This window comes from Camelus dromedarius, chromosome 6 (assembly GCF_036321535.1).
Source record: "Camelus dromedarius isolate mCamDro1 chromosome 6, mCamDro1.pat, whole genome shotgun sequence".
NCBI classification, from domain to species: domain Eukaryota; kingdom Metazoa; phylum Chordata; class Mammalia; order Artiodactyla; family Camelidae; genus Camelus; species Camelus dromedarius.
In genome coordinates, this window is record NC_087441.1 from 30,831,665 (window position 1) to 30,856,580 (window position 24,916).

The following is a 24,916-nucleotide window of genomic DNA, read 5'->3' on the forward strand; positions in this document are numbered from 1 at the left end:
GTGCAAAAAAGCAGACACTTAATGAGTTACTTGAGATAATGTAGGATAATCCATAAGGCATATCATAGTGGTTCTAACGTGTCTTTATGGAGTATTCTTTCCTATAAGGTCTCAGATTATATAGTCTTGGCAGTAGGTCATTCACTCTAGACATTTAGAAAACAATGATAAAATATATACACCAAATTAACCCCCCTGTACATGAGTGAACTACTGATGTATAAAACAGTATGGATGAGTGTTTTTAGAAGTCTGTTGAGTGTCAGCAAGCTATGAATATGGTGAAATCATGATGCTTTGTAGAACAGAGTTTTACAAAGTATGTTACGCAGTTAATTCATGTTGGATAAGGGAGTTAGAATAAAGTCTTTAGTTGCTTATAGAGAATTTGCAAATTCCTTTTCTTTCATAAAGCTCAACAAAGTAGTATATATTCTAGATATGAACACAGTATTTTTTTTCAGCTTACAATTTGCAGTTTTTTTTCCCCACATGAACAGATGTTTCTCAATGCTTACATCAAGTTTTAGAACCAAACCCCCAGTGGTAGACAATTTGTGGTTCATAAGTTAAGGCTTATGGTAAAACGCAGGTTATAGGAGTAAGATCACAAGCGAAATTGTAATGTACAATTTATACTGAAATAAAATAGTAAAAAGTCTGGTTATGTTCCTGAGAAGAATAATTTTCTCACAGGAAAGAGAGAAAACTAGGTTATATATTTTTGTAGATTGAAAGTGTTAGTCATGTCCTTTTTATTGCAACTCAGTAATACAGATAGTAGATACAGTGATGGCAGGAAAAAATTCAAATTACATAAACAACTACCATATATGACACAACAGCTCCACTTCTAAGTATTTACATAAGAGAAATAAAAGCATGTGTTCACACAAAGACTTGTGGAAGAATGTTTATAATAGCTTTATTCATAATAACCAATAATTGTAAAGAGCCCAAATGTCCATTAACAGGAGAAAGGATAAGTAATTAGTGGTTTATTCAAGCAATGGAATGCCACTCAGCAATTAGAGTGCACTGCTGATACAGGCACCAGTGTGGATAAAGCTCTGCAGTGTTAACGTTTTCAGAAAGAGGACTGACCACAAGAGTGCATGCCACATGACTCCATTTATGTTAAGTTCCAGGAGAGGCAATGCTGATCTATGGTGATAGACTTTAGAATAGCGTTTGACCGTGGGGGGTGAGAATCAACTGGAAGTGGACAAGGAAACTTTCTGAGATAATGTGAATGTCATATACCTTTACTGGGGTTTTGGGGTCTATAGGTATATATACATTTGTCAGAAGGTAAGATTTATCCAATTTGCTATAATAAACCACAAATGAGGAAAAAGTGAGTCTGTGAAATATTTTATCAAAGAACCAAATCATTGGTAGTACAAACCAAATCAGAGATGGCATACAAACATTTCCTGCATATTTGTCCATCTTGTCCATTTGAAGTGATTTAATTAGGTTCAAAGGTAGTTTTTCATCATGAGTCTTAGCTGAAATATAGAATAAAGCATGTTCTGAGTCCTCTATTATCACAACATGTTATAACATTTGAGGATGTGAAGAGTTGAAACAGGGGCTGGACTGTAACTTATAAATTAGCATTCTTTCATGAAGGTCCAGTGTAAGTGGACACCTACATGGCAAATTAAATAGAGCCCATGGCTGGAACGTCTGTCAGACCATATGCTTTGGCTTTAGGTTCAGTGTAGAAACTAAAATGCTAATGACTCCATCCGTCATTACAGAGCTTGGTGGGCATACATGATTGAGCTGGACAGAGAAATTCACCAGTGGAGTTATTGAACGTAGGGAATTGTGTGGGGAGATTTGGTGGCACCATTTGTTTTGGTGAATTGAAATGAGGCTGTTAATGTGTGACTGGTAATCCTATGCAGATTGCCATCAAAGCTGTGGCAGTTGGGCCAGCCTGTCAGTGATCTCCGCAGGTGCTGGCACTGTGCCTCCCGAGTGGGCTTGCCAAAACAGGAAAGTCAGCCATCGCTTTGCCCTTGGTGAGGCTCGTCTCTGCTAATGTAGTGTGATACAGCTGGTTTCTCAGCCAAAGGAAATGTCATTCCTTATGGAGCAGTAGATAATTTAAGCAATAGATTGAGAGTAAAATTAGTACAATGAGATGCAAATTGCTCTTAAAAAAAAACGAGAGAGAGGCTGACCTTTTGCAGTACCAACTGTTGTCAGCTGAGGGTCAATGAAAATGGTTGGTCTGAAACTTTTGGCTACATAGTGTTTTATCTATACAGGCACATGTCATAGCCTTGTTCCTGTACTACATGTGAACATCGTCACACAGCAGTGGAAATCAGAAGCATGATTGTTTAAAAAAATGAATTAATTTGAAAGTACAAAAATTTTACCTGATGAAATGTATCGCTGCAATATTTCACATGCCAGCTGGTCATTGCTCACAAAGCACTTTCTGATGCCCCATGCTATAGTCTTTTCCCATGCTTCTTTATACTGCCATATAAAGTGCCTGGATGTTTGTAGCAGGTTTAATTTTCACAAGAGATTTTACTATCCCTGAAACTATTTTTTTTTTTTTGAGAAAAAATTCTGGTAAGCTTTCCTTCATTTCAATGAAGGGAAAAGCTTGGAAGAAATTAATCTATGTCTAGAAACATGCAGTTTACAGTGGGCAATTTGTTGAAAACTAATTTGAGAGAACTATTTCAAAGCCAAAGTGATCAAGCATGTAATATGTGATTAGCTCACACTGGGTACCGTGGGAAGAGGGGGAGAAAGGATTGAGGTTTAGTGAAATTGTCCTAATGTCTGGACTTGATGAAAGTTCTGATATTTTCAAGATTATTGGCCCTAAGTGTAAATGACACATACCTGAAATATTAGAAGAATAAAAGGCTGTATATAATTACCAGGATAGTGGGTAAAGCTGAAGACATGATGTGAGATGGGAAATGGTATAAATATATTTTGAGATTTGTGGGAGAATGGATAAATTTATTAATATCTTAGAATATTGGGAATGTACACAAGGGATTTAATTTGTTTTTTATAGATACCAAACTACAGTAATAACTAATGGTTTGAAGCTATTTGGTGAGAGATACAAGCTGATTATAAGGAAGAACTTTGTAATTGTAGGGCTGCTGAAACCTAGATTGAGTTACTCCAGGAGGTAGTAAAAGTACAATTAGTGGAAGTATCCAAGCATAATCTGGATAAGCAGTTGCTAGAGATGTAGAGGACATTCAGGTACAAGGCTGAATGCTTTTCAAGATCCTTTCAGCCCTGAGAGATGCTTGTATAACTGAATAAGAAAAGACCATATGGAATCAAAGCACTCTACTGTTTCAGAGCTGACAGAGAGCATTCGAGACTGGAGTGTTTGGTGAAATCATCAAGGAAGCTTCAACTGAACCTTTGAAGGACATATAGGACTTGGATAAGCAAAGATCAAGTGGGCTTTGTTATCACTGCAGTTTAGTGTATGCGTGTCAGGGGTGGAGAAGTCACATCAAGAGAAGGATGTTCTTGAAGTGGAAGGTTCACAATGAAGTAGAGGTAGGTATGGTTTATGGTAGGGTTGGGCCTAGGCCTTGATAGAGACAAAAGCAAGAAAGTGGCCCCTGCAAGCAGTACAGACATCAGGTCGTGAGGGCCTAGGACTGGACAGTGCTGGTGGATTTGGGGGAAAAAAATGTGAGGCAGGAAGGAGAGGGACCAATGAAAGAAGACAACAGAGTTTGGATCTGGTTGGTACCAGATGAAAGAATTTGGGAGAATGTGAGAGTGAAATAACAGAGAACTTTAAAAAAATTTCTTCCTCAACATTTATTTTTTACAGCCAGTTTGTGAGTTTTTCTCGTTTTCCATCTTGGAATTAATTTATCTGTTGGACTCCTTCATTTACTTTGTTTCCTTTCTGCAGTTGATAATTGCATATAAGTTTTCCGAAATAGGAGTGAAAGATGAGGAGATATTCTCATTCCTTTTGACTCTTTTTAGCCTTAAAAAATGTTTACCAAGACAGTTTGAAGCTTGTGGCCAAATTAAACCTCTGGGTGGTCCTGATTGAACTTAGGAGAGTTCATCTATAGGGAGGCTGTTGGTGCTTTCAGCCTTGGCTTCTGTGTCTTGTGGTTCACTCAACAGGACTGGTGTCAGAGAGGAGTGGTAACATGTCTGTTGTGCTTTCCTGACTTCTTGTAAAGTTTTTATAAACTGATAGATGGACGCTAGCCTGCTATTTCATTCTAATTTTCTCTGTTTATCCATAGTTCAAGCATTCGTGATTTTTTCCTGTGAATATGCTGATTGACAATTAATTCTGCTAAGAGACCATGGTATACTTGGTAACTAGTAGCCATCATTCTTGTCACTCTTGCTTTTCTTCAGGACATTGGTTTATTCGAGTTTGTGGCGTTATATGCATCCCTTCATGGCTTCATGGAATGAATTGTAATCACTGGATGTGAAATAAAATCACTGACCAAGTGTTATGGATTATACTTGTTTATCATTTACTCTCGGCATTTGTGGTATACATGTATGTCAAGAAGAGCATCAGAAAATTTAGCTGTATTTAATTCTTTGAATTGCTAAATATTCCTGAGGTCGTTGTGGTTGGCTTTCTGTGGCTTTCTACCATGAAGAGTTCAATGCCTTAAAGATAACTGCATTCTTTTTCTTCTTCAGTAATTTATAAACTCTGAATGTGTTTTCTACACATTACATAATTGATTATAAATGAATAATGTGTGGAATATTCCTTGCATTCTTTGTCTATCCCTGGAGCACGACTGTAAAAGCCTGGTAGTCATAGAAGCTCAAGGATTTCTTCTTATCAATATCTATAAATAACAATTTACTGCTTTCTCTGTGCAGGAATAATGCACTCTCCTACTGTTCATAGAGCTGTCTTTCCAGTGTGGTTTTCAGGTGTGTCACGTCAAGCACTTTTCCACTGAGCTCCTGTGATCAGAATTACAACATGGGTGCTCTGGCAGGGGGCTGGCTTTCTTCTTTATGAAAACCAGTCTGATTTAAAGATCCAATATTTATAAAATTATGTTAAAATAAAATATAGAGAAAACCTCACAAAAATTGAGAACTATGGATCAATGAGTTTTTATAGGATACTCACCACACAGGTCAGGAAAAAGGCTTTCCCAGTCCGCCTAGAGACACCTTCCAAGGGCTCCATCCCAGACACAACTGAGCTGTCTCCTAATCCAACAAGTAATAATTACCATGACTTTTAGCCCTTGTAATTTTTTCATTTTTTTTTCACTTACATATATACAGTGTCCTTAGGCACTATAGATTAGCCTCTTGTCGATTTAAAAAAATACATCTTTTAAAGTGTCTTTTAATCTGTGTGTTTGTCCTCTACCCCTTTTTTTTCTCCCTCACAATTTATCTGTTGAGGAACCCAGGCCATTTGACTTGTAGTTTTCGCACAGTCTGCATTTTACTGATTGCATACAAATGTCCTCTTCAGTTCAACATGTTCCTTTCAATTTCCTGAAAATTGGCAGCCAGATCTAGAGTCAAGTTTGATCCCCTGGCAGTGCTAGGGGTGCTGCTTGGCGTGATTACAGGGGGCACAGAATGTCTCATATCTCTTTTTGTGATCCTGGTACCTGTTGATGCCTAATGTTCATATCCATTGCTCTTGGTTGTAAATTGTGATATTCTAAAAAAAATTTATTTTATTATCTTTTTTAAATTTGTTTAATTAATGAAGAGACACTTCTCCTTATGTACTATTTGGCTACCCAGTGACATGATTCATATGAGGAGAGGGAGAATTACTACTCACATCTTTGCTTGAATTATAGGTTTTCAGTACAGTGAGTTGGTTCCTATCATCCTCTGATGGAGACTGATTCTTCTTCCTCTTTTTTTTAATATCATGAACTCAGAGATTTAAACATATTTAATAGACTTTCAATTCATTGCAATTATTACTATTTTTAAAACTCCAGTGTTCCCCTCTTTGGCCAGTGGGAATCTTTTCAAGTTGGCTCCAGTCCTTTTGACATGACTTCGAGCTTTCTTGCTGTCTGGTATTGCTCTCTGATGCCAGTGTCATTTTGTACATTTTCTCCTCCAGACCCGGTGCCCTGGGCTTTTTTTTAGTCAGAAATTGTATTTCAGGACCATTATGTGGATGCTGAGAGGTACTCATTGCTAGACCTTTGCAGTGAACAGAACTAAGAAAAATATGCTTTATATTTAAAGGTAAAATATCTATTAGTTTATTTTGATTTTTCAGATTGAAGCCTAAAGATGTTCACTTAAGGTTTTCTGTATAAGTTTGTGAGTTACATCTTCTTTTTTCCCCACACTAATATTTTTGGTTCTCAATGACACAGAGAAAGAGAGAATTAGAATATCCTATAGGCACTCACTTTTTAATCTCATGTTGATTTGAATACTTGTACCATATCTCCATTGTTAGCATACAGCCATTGCATATGTACTCTCTCCCATTTAGCCCTTATCTGATGTTAGTGTAACATTTGTAACTATCTTTTTAATGTTCGCCATCTGTGTGTATACCATGTCTTCTTAGTAATTGTGGTTGTTTGAAACTCATTTTCTAGTAGATTCCTCAGGAATAGCTCATGGAATTAATATTGCCTGAGTTCTTGGATGTTGATAGTAGTTTATATGTCCCCTTGATTCTCAAGTCAATTTTGCAGGATATGAAATCCTTCATTCACATTTTCTTTCCTTGAGTAACTTAAATATGTTACTTCATTTTCATCTGGCATAAAGCCTTGCTGTCAAAGTCTGATAATAAATTTTCTTTTCCTTATAAGTCTCCTGCCTGCTTTTTCAAGATAGTGAAAGGATGTTTTTTTCCCCAATTTCTTTAAAGATTCTAATTTTGTCAGAGTATGTGTCACTGCGGGTCATTCTGGGTTATTATTCTCAGGTATGTGGTATGTTCTTCCATTACGTATTTTAAAGACATTTAAATTATTTTAACATTTTAAAATTAAAATTTTAGAACTTCCTCTGTTCCCTTTCTTCTGTATGGACTTCTCATTTCCATGTTTGATCTTCTTGCATATCACCATTATTTAGCCGCTCTCTCTCAACTCCTTTTTATTCTCCTTATTTTTAAATTTTAAAAGACTCTTTTCACATTTTGTTTAAGATATCTGTTGAATTTGCTCTAGTTAATCATAATTTCTAAAATGATTTTTCTTTCATTTCTCATTTTTCCTAAGTTCTGGCTTATCATTTATGAGTTTTATGAATTCAAATTCATATTGTTCTTTCATGTCATAAATCATTTTTTGAAAGTGTTTTAGCATATCTTGACACATTAGGTTATGTTTTGATCTGCTTTGTGGGCATGTTTTTCTGACTTACTCCCTTTGACTCTAGGGAATCATTCTCTGCTCCTTATTCTCTTTTAAACTTATAATAACTTTATGTTGGATTTGACCTTGATACTTTTAAGTTGTTTGCTTTTATGTGAAATAAGTTCTTGTTTTCATAGATTTCCATTTTCTGTTGCTTTGAGTTGTGTTTAAAAATATGGCCACTTGCTTTCTGAGATTTCTTGATTTTGTTTTCACCTCCACTTTCTCTGATCCTTCTCTTTTCTTCCTCTCTTTTGTCATTCTTTCTGTTTTTATGTGGTAGACTCAGAAAGACTGAAAACTATGCAACTGCCATCAACTTTCTAGAATCTCCCAGATGTAATGATGTAATTGTGTTGGTCTCCTTGCTCTACTCAGCTTCCTTCTTTGTACAGTTTTATCACTGTAAACTCACATGATTTACATTCCCCAGTTGCCCTAGGAAAGTCTAAAGCAGCCAGTCAATCCCATTGTATTCCTTAGTTTGTGTAAAATCTGTTAAGGTAGCAAATACATGGTCACCCAGAACTTAACCTTCTAATAGGTATCTGATTAGGAATATCTGTCTAATGGTGACATTTTGCATATCTCTGTTCCTGCATTGTGCTATGCACTGTGTCTTCTTTACCAATGGCAATAGTTGTTAGAACCTTTATATCCAACTGAATTAGAGAACCAATTCCAAAAAGCCCAGAAGCAAAACAAATCAAAAACTCATCCCTAAAAACCTTTTCCTCCAGAATTGTTTCTCGTAACAGAATCATCTCTGTCAGTAAAGGGTCAAACATGAAAAGCAGACCGGTAGGAGATATAGATAGACAGACAGACAGACAGATTGACAGATCCCCCCCCCCCCCAAGAGATTTGTTGCAAGCAATCAGTTTATGTGATTGTAGGCCTGGTTAGGCAAGTCTGAAGTCTGTAGGGCAAATACTTGGAAAGGGCAGGCTGGAGTATTCAGGCACAGACTGAAGTTGCTATTCACAGGTAGGATTTCTTCTACTTCAAGGAGGCCTCCAGTCTCCTTTTAAGACAGTTCAACTGACTGAATCAAGTCCACCCAGTTATCTAGATATTCTTCTGTGCTTAGTGTCTGTTGGTTATGGACTTTAATCCAATCCCATCTACAACTTACCTTAGTAGAGACACCTAGGTTAGTGTTTTGATTGAGTAACTGGACTGTAGCCTAGTCAAGCTGACACACTAAAAGACATCACAGTTATCAAATGTATCATTCACTTAGATGTGGTTTTGGTTATTATCTTCACAATATTGCTATTAGCAGGATTTGCAGTTAGAACTTTTGCACAGTTATCTCACCTAATATTCTCACTGTCTCTATCGAATAAGCAGTTACAAATTGATATCCCAATTTTTAGATGAAAAAGTAGAGATTTGAGAAGTAATGAGAAATTGTGAAGCTAATAAATAGTCATTTCAGGACTAGAACATAGTATCCTCTCCCAGGGCTCAGTCTCCGTACTCACGCCCTCTTTGTGTGGCTCCTCATATTGGTCACCTTTTCCCAACATTGCAAAGACACCTACGCTTCTTAAATTAAAACTCCTTTTTTTGCTTAATAGCTGACTTTATTATTATTTTTGTTAAACTTGGCTTATGATTCTGATTCTAGTAATTTGCTATCCCCAGCACGTTTTTACCCTGCTTTATGTCAGGATTATATCTGCCACTTCTCTCTTTTTGTGTCAGATATCATTCACTTTGTTCAGTTCTTTCATTGCCATATAGTAGATACTTGGTAAACTTAGTATTGTCATTTTTTCTAGAGGAGTGCTATTTTCTTATTAAGTGTTTGAACTATTGAAATCAATAATGCTTTTCTCAAAATAGTGACATGTGTCTAATTTTAGAAATTTATGTTTCTGAACCTTTAAGTTTGCCATGATACCCTTTCATGTTTCTAAAATTCTTTGATTTAATTGTTCAATAATAATGATGAACATTATTAGCTTTATCATGCCTATGAGAACGAAAAATATTTCATGTGGCAGACAAGCCCCGTGAAGGAACCCTCAGGTTCTCGGAACTAATTTTGCTGTATTTTTATATAATTCACTTCAACCTTACTTAATTTTAGTGTACAGATTTACATTGGGATTAATTTTGGGAAAAAGGGCAAGTAATGACAAATTATATGCAGCCCTTTTGGTATTATTCAGTAGGAACCAAAGTACCAAACATGGGAAAATAGTCTCCAGTTTTTCCAATTCTAAGAGGATGGAGGAGACATATATCATTATGTGCTCAAGGAAAGGCAGTGAAAAATAAATAAAACAGTAAGTGTAATTTGATTTTTTGTTCAAGTCAATAGAGTGAAATAATCTCTGCAAGTGTTCTAAGTGCCACGTTATTTAATTTAATGTTAAATTGGATTAATTTTATTCCTCAAGCTTTGAAAAGAGAAGCTGAAATAAACTGTTCCGTGTTTTAACCATCTGGTATTAACTTTTAGGATTTCAAGCTGAAAGTAATAGAAAACCAAATGTGTTATATCACTTAACAGGAAGTCCAGAAAGAAGGGGGCTCTAAGAGCTGTTGACACCATTTCAGACACGTGATCAAGAACATGATTCTGTCTTTCTCCTCGATGTGCCACCCTCAGCATTTTAGGCATGACATTGAGAAAAAGAAAAGGGGACCCAATATATCTTCTCTAGAAGTGAGGAAACCTTTCTGGAAATGACTTGGCCTTTTTCTATTTTGTCTCATTGGCCAGAATCACACCTGTCAACTGTTCATGGGCACAGGACCCTCATGGTTTTGACCAGTGTGTCTCAAGCTGCAATATCTTGGTGCATAACCTAGGGATCTTATAAAAATGCAGATTTTGATTTGGTAGATCTAGAGTGATCTCTGAACTTTGTACTTGTAACAATCTGACAGGTGATCCTAATGCTACAGGTCATTATAGCTTTTGGGAATTAACCAGTATTACCACTAAACTATTTTATGCCACCAGCTGAACCTGTCAGATAAATACTGCATGCACCCTACATGACGAAGCTTACTTATTTTAATAGAGTGAGAATGCTCAGGAATTCCAGTGACTTGCCTAGAGTTTTTTGGTAATTGATGGGTCTCTGCAACCTGTATTGGAGACAAAATAAATAAGAACGCGTGACAAGGATCTGCGGAAGAGGGTAGAGAAATGAAAAAAGCAAAGTGCTAGGTTGTAATCCTTGGATCATATAATTTTGTGGTTCATTTCTTACTATTTCTCAGAGTTGGGGATTTTGCAATGGAGAAATCACATAAAAATCTCAAAGCAGTATATAAAGCCTGGAACTGAAGCATGTAAAGGCAGAAAACTATATACAGACACGTCTGCATAAGAGATATATTTACCAATACTTCTTATTTCCTTCTTTCATAGCCCTGCCTAATCTGCTAAATTGATAGCTTGTAGGCAGGCAAAGACCTACTATTTTGGCTTATAAAAGAAAAAGTTATCATTATTTTTGACTTCTGAAGTGTACACATCATAAATTGTTACTTTGAACTATAATGCATTACTGGATGTTCGGTAGATATAGCATTGTCTAGTGTAGCAGATTACATTTTTTCATGGGCACAATACATTGATCAAGGCTAAACAACAAATACTACACAAATCACTGGACCTATGATACAAATGAAACAAAAAGCAGCTTTGGTTTATTTTAGAGGAAATAACTGCTGGATTTTGCATTTTTAAATTTAGTTTTGAGTTTTAATCCTGCTACTAATAGGCTGTGTATCACATTTCTAATCTTTCTGAACTCTGATTTTATAAGCTTTAAATGGAAATGACTATTACAGAAAGTTTGTGAGAGAGAGCAGTGACAGAACCAAGATAATAGCTAATATAACATGAGGTACATGGAGGTACTTATCAAAATAATTTTTGAAAAAAAACCCCTGAATATTATGACTGTGTAATTATTTTACTGTTGTTTTACAAGGTAAATAGCACCTGTTTACTGTACTCATTAATTATATGAATAATGTATACCCTGTATAAACATATATATTTTGTAGTTACATTAGTATATTAATACACACAAATATAAACATAATGTAATGTAATCAACTTTGTGATCTCCTCATGGGATCACCTTAAGCAGGGCCCTCAACATCTCTGAGCTGCGGTGTGGCTCAGAAAGAGCTTGACATAAATGATCTAGATGCCCTTGAGGTTCTGTATTTATGTAGCTTCCTTTTATAATAGCTTTAATTAATGATTATTATATGTTTTGTTACAATAATTTATGAAAGCCTAAGGAGACATTACATGATTCTTGCCTCTAAAAGTAACAGCAAATTTAGTTTATTTTAACAAAGAACTTTGGTACCTGCTAAATAATGACGGCATGCTATACATATGATGCTGTGGAAGAAAAAATATTAACATTTGAAGCCATACCTTCAGGGTGATTTTAGCACACAAAAAGGCAAAAAGACTTATATAGAATATATTACAGAAGAGAGTCAAGATAGAAAGGCCTGTGATTACATTTTATGATAATCTTTGAGTTGTTGAGACACACTATTCATGACAATTTCAGTAGGAATGTAAAGTGAAGAGTATGTATAGGTTGGTGAAATGTGAAGTTGAGTCAGAGGAAGTAGTTAGACTTCATAACTCATATCACAGTGGGTGGGAATCAATATCTAAGAGTTGTTGATCCCCATTGTTGGTTATTCAGATTTTTCATGATGGCTGATTCTAGCAGAAGTCCATAGCAATCCTGGAATTGTTGCAAAGAAATAGTGCAGATTCTGTATTGGCAGGGCGAAAACAATGGAAAGTTAAAAAAAAATCCAGAATTCTTTCAGGCTAGTGAAAACCTCTGGAATGGCTGGTTATAAAGTAAAGAGTCAGCAGATACTAACTATTATGTATAAAATAGATAAAAAGCAAGTTTATACTGTTTGGCACAGGAAACTAAATTCAATATCTTATAGTAACCTATAATGAAAAAGAATATGAAAATGAATAAATGTATGTATATGTATGACTGAACTATTATGTTGTACACCAGAAATTGATGCAACATTGTAAACTGACTATCCTTCAATCAAAAAAGGCAAAAAAATAAATAAGACACACTGTTGTATTACAATGAAACAAAGCTATAAAAAAATAAAAGGTCATAAAGTGAGTTCTCACTGACGATGCAGAGGATTGAAGGAATAGGAGATACAATCTCATGCGCAGTTGTGATTCCAGAGAAAACTATCTTAGCACAGGAACAAGGTAGTGAAGAAAGATGTTGGGCGTCACTGAGACGGGGTAAGTTTTGGGTCATTGAGAATATTCACAGAACTGCAGTGGAGAGGATAATCTGACCTGGTAGGTAACTGCTTGGAAGGCTCTTTGGGCATGCTGGGAATTCCAGAAGTTGAGAGGTGGTTTGAGTGGGTTAGTGAAAGAGCAGTCTGCCAGTGAGGAACCAAAAGAAAGGGTAAGATAATAGAAGAAAATGTGGCCTCCTTTGAGCAAAATTTGGGGGAATGGGTTATTGTGAGATGAATGCCAATCAAAATGGAAAAATGAAATAACAATTACTGAGAGGGAAGCATTAGGGTACTAGGAAACTCTTCACAAGAGAAGGTGTGTTTTTGAAAGAGGCACAATGTTGAAAGACTTGGGTGTGTGTGCGCACAAGGAAGATAATTTAGAAGGCAGGGTGAGTAGCAGGAATTGGCTGGTCTTGCTGCAGAACTGGGAAATATCAATAATGGTAAGGAGAAAGGTGGCAGAAGGTGGAGAGCACAATTGGAGGGGGAAGTTAGAGGAGCGTGAGGGAGGGCGTGTAAGGAGTGCTGAGTCACGGTCTGCCTTCCAGTTAAAAAGATGGTATCAAATGATGTGATAATTGAAACAAAATGCAGTTTGAGATTAGCACGTGTAACAATTTTTATTTTTGTTCATGAAGTTTGTAGGTAAAAAGAATTTAGTCTGGATTTTGTGAATTTATATTTTAGGGCTTTTGAGTATAAGCTGTTTTTTCTCTTTATTATTATCCAGGGGAATGAGCAAGGCAACTTGGTGCAAAAAAAATTATGGAATGGGTGGGTCAGGAAACAATAAGATATCTGCTGAGTGAAAAATGCTGAAGTCATAATTGAGACTTCATGTCCTTATGTATATGTGCATATATATACACATGCACATATATACTACATAATATGCACATATGTATCATTTCAGATGTGTATAAGGGTGATGAAAGATACAGTGGATTTTGGGATTTAAACAATTATTAAAGTATTAGAGTAATCTCTTTATTATTTACTTCTTTAAAAATTACTAAGTATTTCAGACATACAAAAAAATATAAAAAACAATGAATTGACCACTAAGGTACTCACCAGTTTAATTTAATAAAAGTTGGTATTTTGCATTTTTGTCTCATATCTTAATTTTTGTTAAGGATTTTTGTTTGTTTGTCTTTTGGTTTCTGTTTTTGAGATTTAAACATGCCTACGTGTGTTTCAGTGGAATGTAGGAGCTGTTCAACAGTTTTTACCAGGACCCTGCTGGTCTTCGTTTGCTTGGTTTCACTGCCACATTGAATTTTATTGAATGGATAAATCTCAGTTTATTTATCTATTACTCAGGATTATTTGGACCTTTCCCATATTTAACTATTACAGGCGATTCAGAGTTCAACATTCTTGTACATATCTGTGTGATCACAGATACAAGAGTGATTCAGATGTGGACATGTAAAAGTGGAACTGTTGGGTCCTAAGTGTTATGCATCTTCAAATCTATTAGGCAGTAACAAATTATTTTCTAAAATGACTCTAACCATTGACACTTCCATTAGTAATTATAGGGTTTTGTTTTCCATATCTAGCAGATGAAGTATTTCAGGTAGTGTAAAAGGGTACCAGGGACACAGCATTTTACCAACAAGAAGTGAGGTTGAGAATCATGACCAATTTTTTTTCTCATAGTTGTGGTTTTTCTTTGCCCTTTGAGCTGTCTTTGACATAAAGAATTTATAAATTTAGGTTGAGGATCTCCTTTCATGGTTATTAGACATATACATTTTCTCTTTTTATAGCCTGTCCATTTTGTGATAGGGTAATTTGTCTTTTTTCTTATTGAACTGTGGAAGAATTTTACATAACCTAGCTATTTATCTTTTGATGGTTATTTCCAGGACAAATATCTTATCACAGTTAGTGGCTTTTTTTTTTTTCACTTTATTTACGATGTCTTTCAACCTATAGAAGTAGAAATTTTATTATAGTTGAGTTTTTCAATCATTTCTTTTGTGGCCTTGTGTGAGACACCCTGATATCATAAATATGTTTTCTAGTATTTCATTTTGGAAGTTGACAGATATGCTTTTAACTTTCAGGTTCTTTTGATTACTTCTTTTAAATGGTATAAATTGGCTGTCATTAATGCCAAAGAGATAAAAGTTTGCAAAGAGCACAGATTTGGGGATGATTGTAAATTATTCATTAGTATTTTATAGTCATTCTGTCATGATCGCATGCTACACATTTAGAATACCGAGATGCATCGGGCATGGTCTCAGTCTGCTGGAGGGAACAAACCTATTAAGCACCTGCAATATGGTATAAAGGCTAAAAGAAGATTTTGAATAAACTCTGGAAGAAGGGAGGTGGCAGTGAATCATTTGCCATGGAACCATTAGCTGTCCTGCTAATTCATTTATTCTGGGCTAATAGCAATTTTATGGAAAACTGAGATTACTATTATAGTTTCAGCACACCCTCCTTAAAAGATAGCAATATTTACTTACATACTTTTCCTGATTGAAAGACAATGGTAAAAATTTGTGGAGGTACATGGATATTTTCTTCCTAATTTAATGATCGAGAATAATTTATCACAGATGTTGGTTGCCAAGATGCTTTAGATTTATGGAAATGTTAAGAACCTGTTTTTTAAAGATTGGTTTCTGTTTGCAGAGACGAAATGGAGAAGATATACCAGTAGCCCAGACTAAGAACATCAATCACAGAAGATTTGCTGCTTCCTTTAGGTTGCAAGAAGTGACAAAAACTGACCAGGATTTGTATCGCTGTGTAACTCAGTCAGAACGAGGTTCTGGTGTGTCGAATTTTGCTCAACTTATTGTGAGAGGTAAAGTAAAATTGCTTTCAACTTCATGAAATTGTGTAGCTTCGTTAGAACAAAAGCAACTTTGTAGCTACTTGGATTGATTTTTAAATCTAGTGCTCTTCATCTCAAGCCACTATAAAATCACATCATTATAAAAGTTCTGAAAATATCTTAAGGTCAGATTAAGACAGTAGTCGTATAGTTTGTCAAACACGTTTTCAGTAAGTGATTTCCAATGAGAGGAATCTAGGTCTAGAAGATCTAATAGGGCCAAACATAAAATACTTTATTCTATATGGCCGTCATCTAGTTTGCATTTCAACTTTAGATTGTTTTTTCCTGATTACAACAGTTCTACAGAAACTACTTTAGTTCTTCAAAGCGTTCTGGCAGCTATGTCAAGGTCAAAGTTTCTATCTCCAGGTACACCTGTAAATGTTACCACTGTCGAAACCCAGTGTTGGATGTGCACTAATTCTGGCCCCTGTAGAATCTGAGGAATAGCGACTTGCTAAGAGGTCCTCAGTATTCTTGGATGCTAAGGCTACCAGGGGAATTGTGAGGGATTGTGACATGTCAGTGCTTACCTGTAGTGAAATACTGGAAAAACCAGTACAAGTGCCCAACGTGTATTACATTCATTCAGAATTAACTGAGTCCCTGTATATGCCACAGTTCTAGATTATGGAGATACAATGGTAAATAAAATACAAACAGTCTGCCCATATGTAGCTTAACGCTGAGTTATGTTAGACACAGTTCATAGAAAGATGTTGAAAATATCATATCAAGTCATGACATGTGTCATGAATGAAAATAAACACACAAAGTGATGGGGATTGATATCTTAGTTAAGATGATCTGGAAGGTCTCTTTGAGAAGGTGACAACTGAGCTGAAACCTTAAAAAAAATGAGGGCATCAGCCATGGGAAAATTTCAAGGGAAAGCAGCTTTATTGAATAGAGTATCAAGCATCAATCAATAATGATGCAAATGAAAATAATTATAAACTATGTAAATCTCTTCAGGGAGAAGTTTGGGAGATTTTAACAAAAACATCTAAACTGGACTGAGATTTGTCAGAGGCATCAGAGAAGGCCTTTATCAATGAATTTCTTTGATATAGAATTTAAATCTGAGAAAATGTTGCCCAGATGATGTGGGGGGAAAGGGGTAAGAGACAGAAGGACCAGCAGGCAGAGAGCAAGGCCTGTGTCAAGGCTTGGAGGCTGGAAGGAGAAAATGAGATACATCCTTAGTCAAGCTTCTGTATTTTATAATGCTTGACATCGAATGTCTTTTATATGTATTATTTCATTTTAAGATTTACTTGATTTTAACACTTTAACCTTTAGTACTTTTAGCGAGAAGAAAATTGAAATTCAGAGTATTTGATAATTGCCCAGAGCCACAAAGATCTAATAACTGGCTGAGCCAGAGTTTTAACTCCGTTTCTTAACTCCTGATGCTGGGCTCATTCTTTCCCACCACTTTTTTCTCACACTGACATTATTAAATAATGCTATTAACCTCCTGTGATGCTTTTGTCTTGAGAGATTCTGTAGCTCATCAAAAATAAGTTTATCTTTGTAAATTGGATATGACTCTATTAATAAATAAAACTTCTCTCATGTCTCTAGGGTTAGTTTATATCATTGGCTTAAGTTCATGAAATCACAGCTTCAAATCATTGACTAATAAGAAAATAAAAAATTTAACTCCAGTGTTTAGGTGGAGAGACAGTTTATCTTATGTTCACACATATGTATGTTCATCTTTGCTGAGCCCTGTTTCTGCATCTTTCTTACTTGAGCCTGCTTCTGAAAGCCTGAAAGTGTCCTTGGGTAACCTTCAGAGTGATTAATATGCTATGGATAGGGAAGGTGGGTGTGTTCTTGAGTCATCATGCTCACTGTATCTTCATGGTACTGTATGTGCATTCATGATGTGCAGCCCCTGAAGGAGATGGTGTCTTTTAATAGCACAGCCTTTGAAGGAGTTGGTGACTTTTAACAATATAGCCTCTGAAGGAGATGGTGGCTTTTAATAGTGCAGTTAGAGCACTTTTGGGATGGGGGCAGTAATTCACTTTATTCATTCATTCATTCATTTAATGGAGGTATTGAGTATTGAACCTAGGACCTCAACCATGCTAAGCATGCACTCTGCCACTGAGAGTATACCCTCCCCACCTAGAGTGCTTTTGAATACCTTATGGTTTATATACGTATAACTAAATGTAAATAAAATAGGAATTTTTCTTGAGGAGGTGGCCCCCAATGTATGCAACAGTTTATAGAGTTAAAGAGTTGAAGTTTTTGTCCAGGTGCTCCCTTTAAAGATAAATTTCCTTCTTTCATATAATCATTTGATGCCTGTTTATTTTAAAAGAGATTTATTTTGGAATTACTAGATCTCCTTTGTTTATCTGAATTGAAAAGTACATTGTATCATTTTATCAAAGCTTGGTTTTCTTTACCTGGAGAAACTCTAATTATGGCTATTCTAAGAGTGTTACTTGTGGAGTAAAATAAATATTTCAATAAGATTTATAAAAGGAGACTTCTTGAATTTCATAAAAATGTTTGACTTATTATTTTAAGAAAGTCCTGCCATTTCGCCTATATTTTGCTTTAGATTTTATATTGTACTTATTGGGTTAAAATATGATGATGCTTTGAATGTGCTACCCAGAGTCTGTTGACATTTTAGAAATATAATTTAATTGTTGTGGCAGTTTTCTTATTCTTTTCAATATATTTTAGTTTTTTTATATTTCTAATACTTACAGGTGATACTTTGCTTGGTGTTTTCTTTGAAGACTTTAATATAAAGCAATAAATTTTCTTGTTTGTCCAGATAACCACCAAATAAATATTGTTAACCAAAAATCACACCCTTCGGGGTCAGCTGTCCCGGTGTTGAAGTAGTGCTGAGAATTAACTATGGTGACAGGTCTTGTCTCTCACTGGCACTTTCAAAGCTGACATCCTGTTACATGAATACAAAAGATGGTAATTTTAAAGGAAATTTTTGGGGCAGTGATATGAATAGTCTTTAATGAGATCTGGCACAATATTGCCTGTTGTCAAAGATGACCCAAGGGTAAGAGTTTATCAGTGCATTTTCTCCTAAACTGAAAGTGACAGGGCATGCTTAAGGCGTTTTGGTTGCCGTTTGTTACAAATGAAAATTTCACTGCAAAATTCTCATGTTGAAGAGTATTGATCCCCGTGTTTCCGCAGCCAGAGGAAGGAAAAAAAAAGTATGCTGAAACAGAAGTTACTTTATCATGACTTTAGCATTGCTTCCAGATCGTTTTGAGTAATGATAACATCTTCAGTTTGTGGAAGCCAATCTTTATTGACAAAGAAGTTTTTACAGGGATGAGATGAAGAACAGATGTTTTGCTCAATGTTTCTACAAAATTGAAGTGTAAAAACGTGAAATACACCTTGAAATGGTGTTTACAAGCTTCAAACTAAAAGCACCAACTTCGTAGTCTAAGTTATGTTTTAGATTCTCATTCTTGACCTCATTTGCAATCTTATCTTTTCTTTTCCACTGTTCTGAATCAGACCCAGCTACATTTCTAACCAACTGACCCACAGTAAACTTCTGTAAAATCCTCTGGTTGCTACAGCCAACACTCCATCTCTGTTCCCATTTGTTAGCTATGCTTTTCTATCATTGTTGTCTCTTAAATTCCAGTTACATTTTTAAAGTTCTTTAATGTGAAAAGGACAGTGTTTTGTCTTTGTTGTTGGTTTGATTTTTAAATTTTAGTGTCAACTATTAGCCACTGTCAAATGCTGTGGACGTAAGTATTCAGTTAATGTTTTTATCTATTCCTAATGGATACGGTCGATCCCTAGCTGTAAAGTGGGGAGGATGGCAACACATGTACCAGTGCAGGTGGGCCTGTGAAACAGATTTTGGTGTTTAAAATCATAAGGACTTTGGATTGTTGTAGATACTTCCCTTTGTAAGACAATACAAACTAGTATAAACATAGGGGAATTTGCTGACTTTGAATAACAGGAAGGTACAGAAATAGGCTTCAGGATTGGTTCATTTAGTCTTGAAGGTTTCAGATTCTTTCTAATTCTTCACACTGCAGTTCATAGTTTTGACTTTTATCCTAAGCCAGAATCTCATCATGGTCATAGGAGAGCAATATGGCCACGTACTTCTTTGGTCTTATCCACTTGGGGATAGAGAGGTTACCATCTCCCACAGGGGTCAAAAATTGCGTGGTTGTGTACGGAGAGACAACTAGAATGGCCAGTAGAGAACTTCTGTATATGGGACTGCAGAGTCTAACATAGTTATTCAGAGGGAGTCAATTCTATTCAGTAAGATAGGAACTGAGGATATTTTTCAAAAGAAGATAAAACTTTAACTTGAAGAACATATAAAGTTTGGAAGTTGGTAATATGGGGGAAGGGTGTTATCATAATAAGTTAGGTAACAGCATGAAGTAGGATCATAGCTTATATGGGGAATGAGGAGCTGTTAATGGAATCACTTGCTAGTACCAGTTACCTACTACACAGGTGAAGAAGGAAAGCCATCCAAATTAACAGTTTGCATTTGAACTTTTCAGATTTTGCTCTCGTTGTACTTATTTGTAGTCTGTGTTTCATCAGAGCTTGTGTAGTTCATCTTTGTTTGCACCTTTTTTATATAAAAACAATTGGTACCTTTCTAAAAATTCGTAGGTAAAATGTAGTTGAAATCAGAGCAGTGGGGCTGCCCCCAAAGGATGCAGGAACTAGATGATGAACCACATTCCATCCTTACCTACAGATGGAGGGAAGACTGCTGGCATACAGGAGAAGATGATGACGGTTGTTTTTTGCAGTGTCTGAATTACTCTCTTTCCTTCTCGTATGAGCTATGAACTAGCTAGGGTGACTTTATGTTTAGCATGATTTTTTTTTCTCACTTGAAAAGCAATCTTGATTTAACAAATTTGTTGTGTTCTAGTCTTTTTTGTATATACCAGTTAAAAAATCAGATCTGAATACCTCATTTTATTATTTTTGTATTAGAGGCAAGGACACTTGGGAATGGAAACATGACATACTAATAATTTTGTTGGTTGGTGGTTGAAAGCCATGGGATTTCTAGCTTGAGTCCTTTAGGATTCTGCTTAATATCACTAAAAATCACACTACTGATTTTAACTTTTTGTAGCACAGCTGTCAGACTCATGAATTCATATAATGGTGATTTGAAGATCCTTTTTCTTTGCTTCTATTGTGAAAACTGGTCAAGGTGACAGGAAGTTTGGAGTTATCTAGGAGAATTCAATTTAAACACCTACATTTTATAAAATCTGAACTATAATGAAAGTCTAAGAACACATGGATAATCACATAGTAAGTTCCCCAACTGCCCTGACATCGTCAGTCAGGGGATACCAAATGCCTCAAATTTGGAGGGGACTCCAAATGTTGCATATCAAAAATTTTTACATTGCTACCCTTGAGTATGATAAAAGAAACATTTGGAGTCTCCTCTCATTCATAGCAGCTACTTGTAATTCAGGTGATTCAATATACAAGATGTCTGGTACATTTTTAAATTCTAAATGAGCAAAAGGGTACTAGATGTCCTTATTTCAGATCGTATATTATTACTGGAACTCTGTTCTATTCACTTTTGTGCGCCATCATTCCAGATACTTTTTCCTATTAGTTTTCTCCTCCTCTGAGTTTTCTTATGCTGCTTTATGAAAACGGTAGAGTGTAGCTCTTGTCTTGCCCGAGTCATTAATTTGATGTTTTTTCTTGCCAGCTTTAAAAATAACAATGCAATGAGAGTTCTTTCCCAGAGGATTTCTGAATGTATTTGCATAGGTGATTCACATGTAGAGCTCTACATAATGTTTAGCAGTTGAGGTGCTGGTCACTTTTTTTTGGAGTGTATCTTTGGGGAGTTTGCTTTTGTTGGAGCTTTTGTCTTAAGAATTTGAGAAGGATCAAAGAGGAAGCAGAATGATCTGCACGCCAAAGAACGCTTTCTGTTGAACTCTAGGGAATTTGTTTTCAGGGCACTAATAGCAGGTCTGTACTTTCCTTCAGAGTCTCTCAATTCTGTTCTCTTGGAGTTTGTGATAAATGTAATGTGGGCTCATTTCTTCCAGAGGATGTATATCAACTTCCCAGACTAGCAGTGCTTTTGTAATTTATATTCCCCTCCCTGCTCATTCCTTTTCTTTCTCTTACCCTAAACCAAAAAGGAAGCGATGGAGTCAATTTATAACTTGAGTGAAAAATCAGCTAGCAGCCTTTATTGAGTACTTAAAATGGTAATAGGCACCAGGAAATTACAAAGAAACTGCAGACATATAGTCCAAGCTCTCAAGCAATTTGTAATTTAATTAATTATATAGGAAAATGTAGAATTTTTGAATATTTTTGGCATGGAGTTTGACTTCAATTTTGGTCACCTCTTTAATTCTATGGGGAAAAAAGTAAGATCCCCTAACAAATAGAAAATACCCTCCCAACAGGTATTTACCAAATTTATTAAGCATTATTTTGGTAAATAATGTTGTACTGTGAGAGTCTTACAGAATGTTAAACAGAAGCTTTATAGCTGACAGATTGGAATCAATCAGTGAGGCAGAGAGGTATTTCTTAGTTTTCAGTGGTAGAATGAGTATAGATGGTGGTATAAGTGTTGTGGTGGGACGTGTCTTCATTAATTGTAGCCCTTGAGTTTCATCCACTTTCCCACCACTTCATCTTCTAGAGAGTCAGTAGCAGCCTCCCAACTAGAGTGTGATTGACAGGTGAGCTTCAGTGTTTCGCTTTTTGGCAGTTAACATAAACTATTTGCCAGTTAGATGCTCACATCTTTTTAAAGCTAGCTAATACACATCCTGCTTACTAGTAACATAGCATCAGGAACCTGACTTCCTAAGCCTAAGCTAGGAGGTACACAGAAGCAGAAACAGAGAACACTCATGAAATGTTAGGTAGAAGCTAAATATTAGGTGAACCAATCAAAGCCAACTTGTTCAACGAAGTTGATCGTATTACTGTGGAAAGCACTTTCCTGTCCATCTGGATTAATATGAATCATGTTATTTCCTTTACTAAGAAATACTTAGTCTAGCGAGGAATAAAAACAATCATAAGGTCAACACAAGTAAGTACAGATAAACATTTATATTGTGTTAGTCCTCAGCGTGGATTGTGTTTAGTTCATAGTTACTGGTTTTTTAAAAAAGGAAAAAGTTATACCATTTTAGTGTTAAAAGTGAGGATTTGGAGACTGGGGAGTGGATAGAGATTAATTGTGGCAAAGTATGGGCAGCTTTTCTCAATGTGTAAATCTGTAACAACCTCTCCTTATACAGCTTTATCTTAGCTCAGATGTTTGTTTTTAGAGAAATTATGGCCTACAGATGTGGTCTCATCTCTTATGAGCTATAGGGACAGATTACTTTTAACTTCAGGTTATAATTTGGAAGATAACGTTCTCCATTTTCTGCTTTCTGTGCCTGAAACTAAGAACATATTTGATTGTTTTTTTCTGCAGTGGTGCACAATTTGGAGTCATATTTAGTTGTGGATGGCACAGAGTCTGTCCTGGTGTTAAAACAATGAAGAAATAACAAATGAACCTGCAGGCTTTTAGGAAAAAATTTCACACACGTAGTTATTTACATCTTCCTAATTGCACTGGTGTTTTCTTTCATCTTCATATGCATGTGGGAGAAACCACTGTTATTCTCCTGTTGCCCTGTTATCCCCTCCAGTGGCTTTCCTTCACATTAAGGGGAAAAAAAATCACAGCCACTTCCTGGTCCAAAAGACTGTAAGTAAAATATTCCCTGGGTACCACTCAAAATTTATTTCCTGTCACTCACCTCCTTCCTTATCCACAGCCAGCATGCAGACTCTTCCATGCATATTCCTGCTTTTGGGCTGTTACACTTGCTGTTCCTCCACCTGCACTTTTTTTCCCTCAGATACATGCATACTTTCACATTCTTATCTCCTTTGGTTCCTCTCATTTTTTTTCCCCCAAAATACCTTAAGGGCCAAATTGTCTAGTACAGAAGAACATCCATCAATTTTGTTTTACAATTTTTTCTCCACTGTTATTTAGCTCCAAGTTTTCAAAAGATCTCTCCATAATGCCTACTATTAGTATGAGCAGAACAAATATTTCTATAGTAGTCTCAAGTATTTTCACATTGTTGGGTGACATACAGCGAATAGGAATATGTATGTTAATTGACTGCTTCTTTCATTTTCTGAATTTTATGACAAACCCGTGGCTCCTCAGCACTCTTTACCTTCAGTACCAGTGCTTTCAACCATGTCACCATCTTCGTTTTACTGTACTTCTGTAAAAACTTCTCACTGGTCTCCCCACATTAGCACCTGCCTTCTCCAAGTCAGTCTTCACACAGCAACAGACTGACTGTATTTCACAAAGTGTCAGAGTGTGCTCTCCTGGTTCTGATGGCTTCTTGTTCATGTAATATCAGTTCCAGATGCCCCATCACAGCCTCCAAGGCCCATCTTCATCTGGTCTGCCCACCTCTCCACTCCTTCACAAGAGTCTCCTTTGCTCAACAAACTAGCGACGCTGACTTTCTTTCACCTGCTTTAATGCACTGTGCTGTCTTCTCCCTTTGAGCCTAGGAGTTTTCTGCCCACAGCGCATCTTCACAAGTCTTCAGCATATTCCTGCATTCCTAACATCTGCCTCCACCACTCGATTGACTAAGTCAAGGACTCTTCCCTTTTGCTTGTTTACGCTTGTGTTTCTGTGGCCAGCACCATGGCCAACACCTGCTGACATCTCATCAAGTAATTGCTAAAGAAACAAAAACAGCATAGGTCGCAAAGTGCCATGTGAATGGCATGGTCTTAATGTGTGGGACAGAGGGGGACAGCCTCATGCTTGACTTTAGTGGTCAGGGAATGAGCTGAGGGAGAGGCAAAGTTTTATCTCACCACTGATGGATTTGGGTAGCTGAAGATAAGCAAGGGCATTTCAAACAGAGGGTGTAACATAGGAAAACACATGCTCTTGGGGACTAGTATTAAATATGGACCATGACAGCATTTTCCCAGGGAGAAGTCTGAGATGAGCCTGAAAGTGTGCTTTGAGGCCCAGTGGTGGAGCAATATGAATGCCAGACTAAGTAATATAAATTGGTGATATTATTTGATTTGGGAACTTTGAGAGTTTTGCAGTAAGTTACTCATGTCTCTGTAACTGTCTCAGAAACCTAGGATAAGAGATGATTTGACAAATGATAAGTGTGTACGGAGTAAGTTTATGGGGCTCTAAACTTAAAATCTTGATACGTTGAGGCATCCTTGAAGAGCATGTGATGGAAAGGGCAAGTCAAGGTTGAGAGATTACAGTGGAGATGTTCTTAAGAACATT

The 24,916-nt window shown here is 36.2% G+C and overlaps 1 protein-coding gene across 6 annotated transcripts in view; it reads left to right on the top strand.

Annotated features, from left to right (window-relative positions):
• Positions 1–24,916, top strand: part of PTPRK (protein tyrosine phosphatase receptor type K) — a 510,378-nt gene that overhangs the window by 260,217 nt on the left and 225,245 nt on the right. For all 6 annotated transcript variants that reach the window (XM_064486707.1, XM_010988633.3, XM_010988634.3 and 3 more), the window contains exon 6: positions 15,339–15,513. In XM_064486707.1, the coding sequence (XP_064342777.1) occupies positions 15,339–15,513 (175 nt within the window). The remainder of the gene's footprint in view (positions 1–15,338; positions 15,514–24,916) is intronic.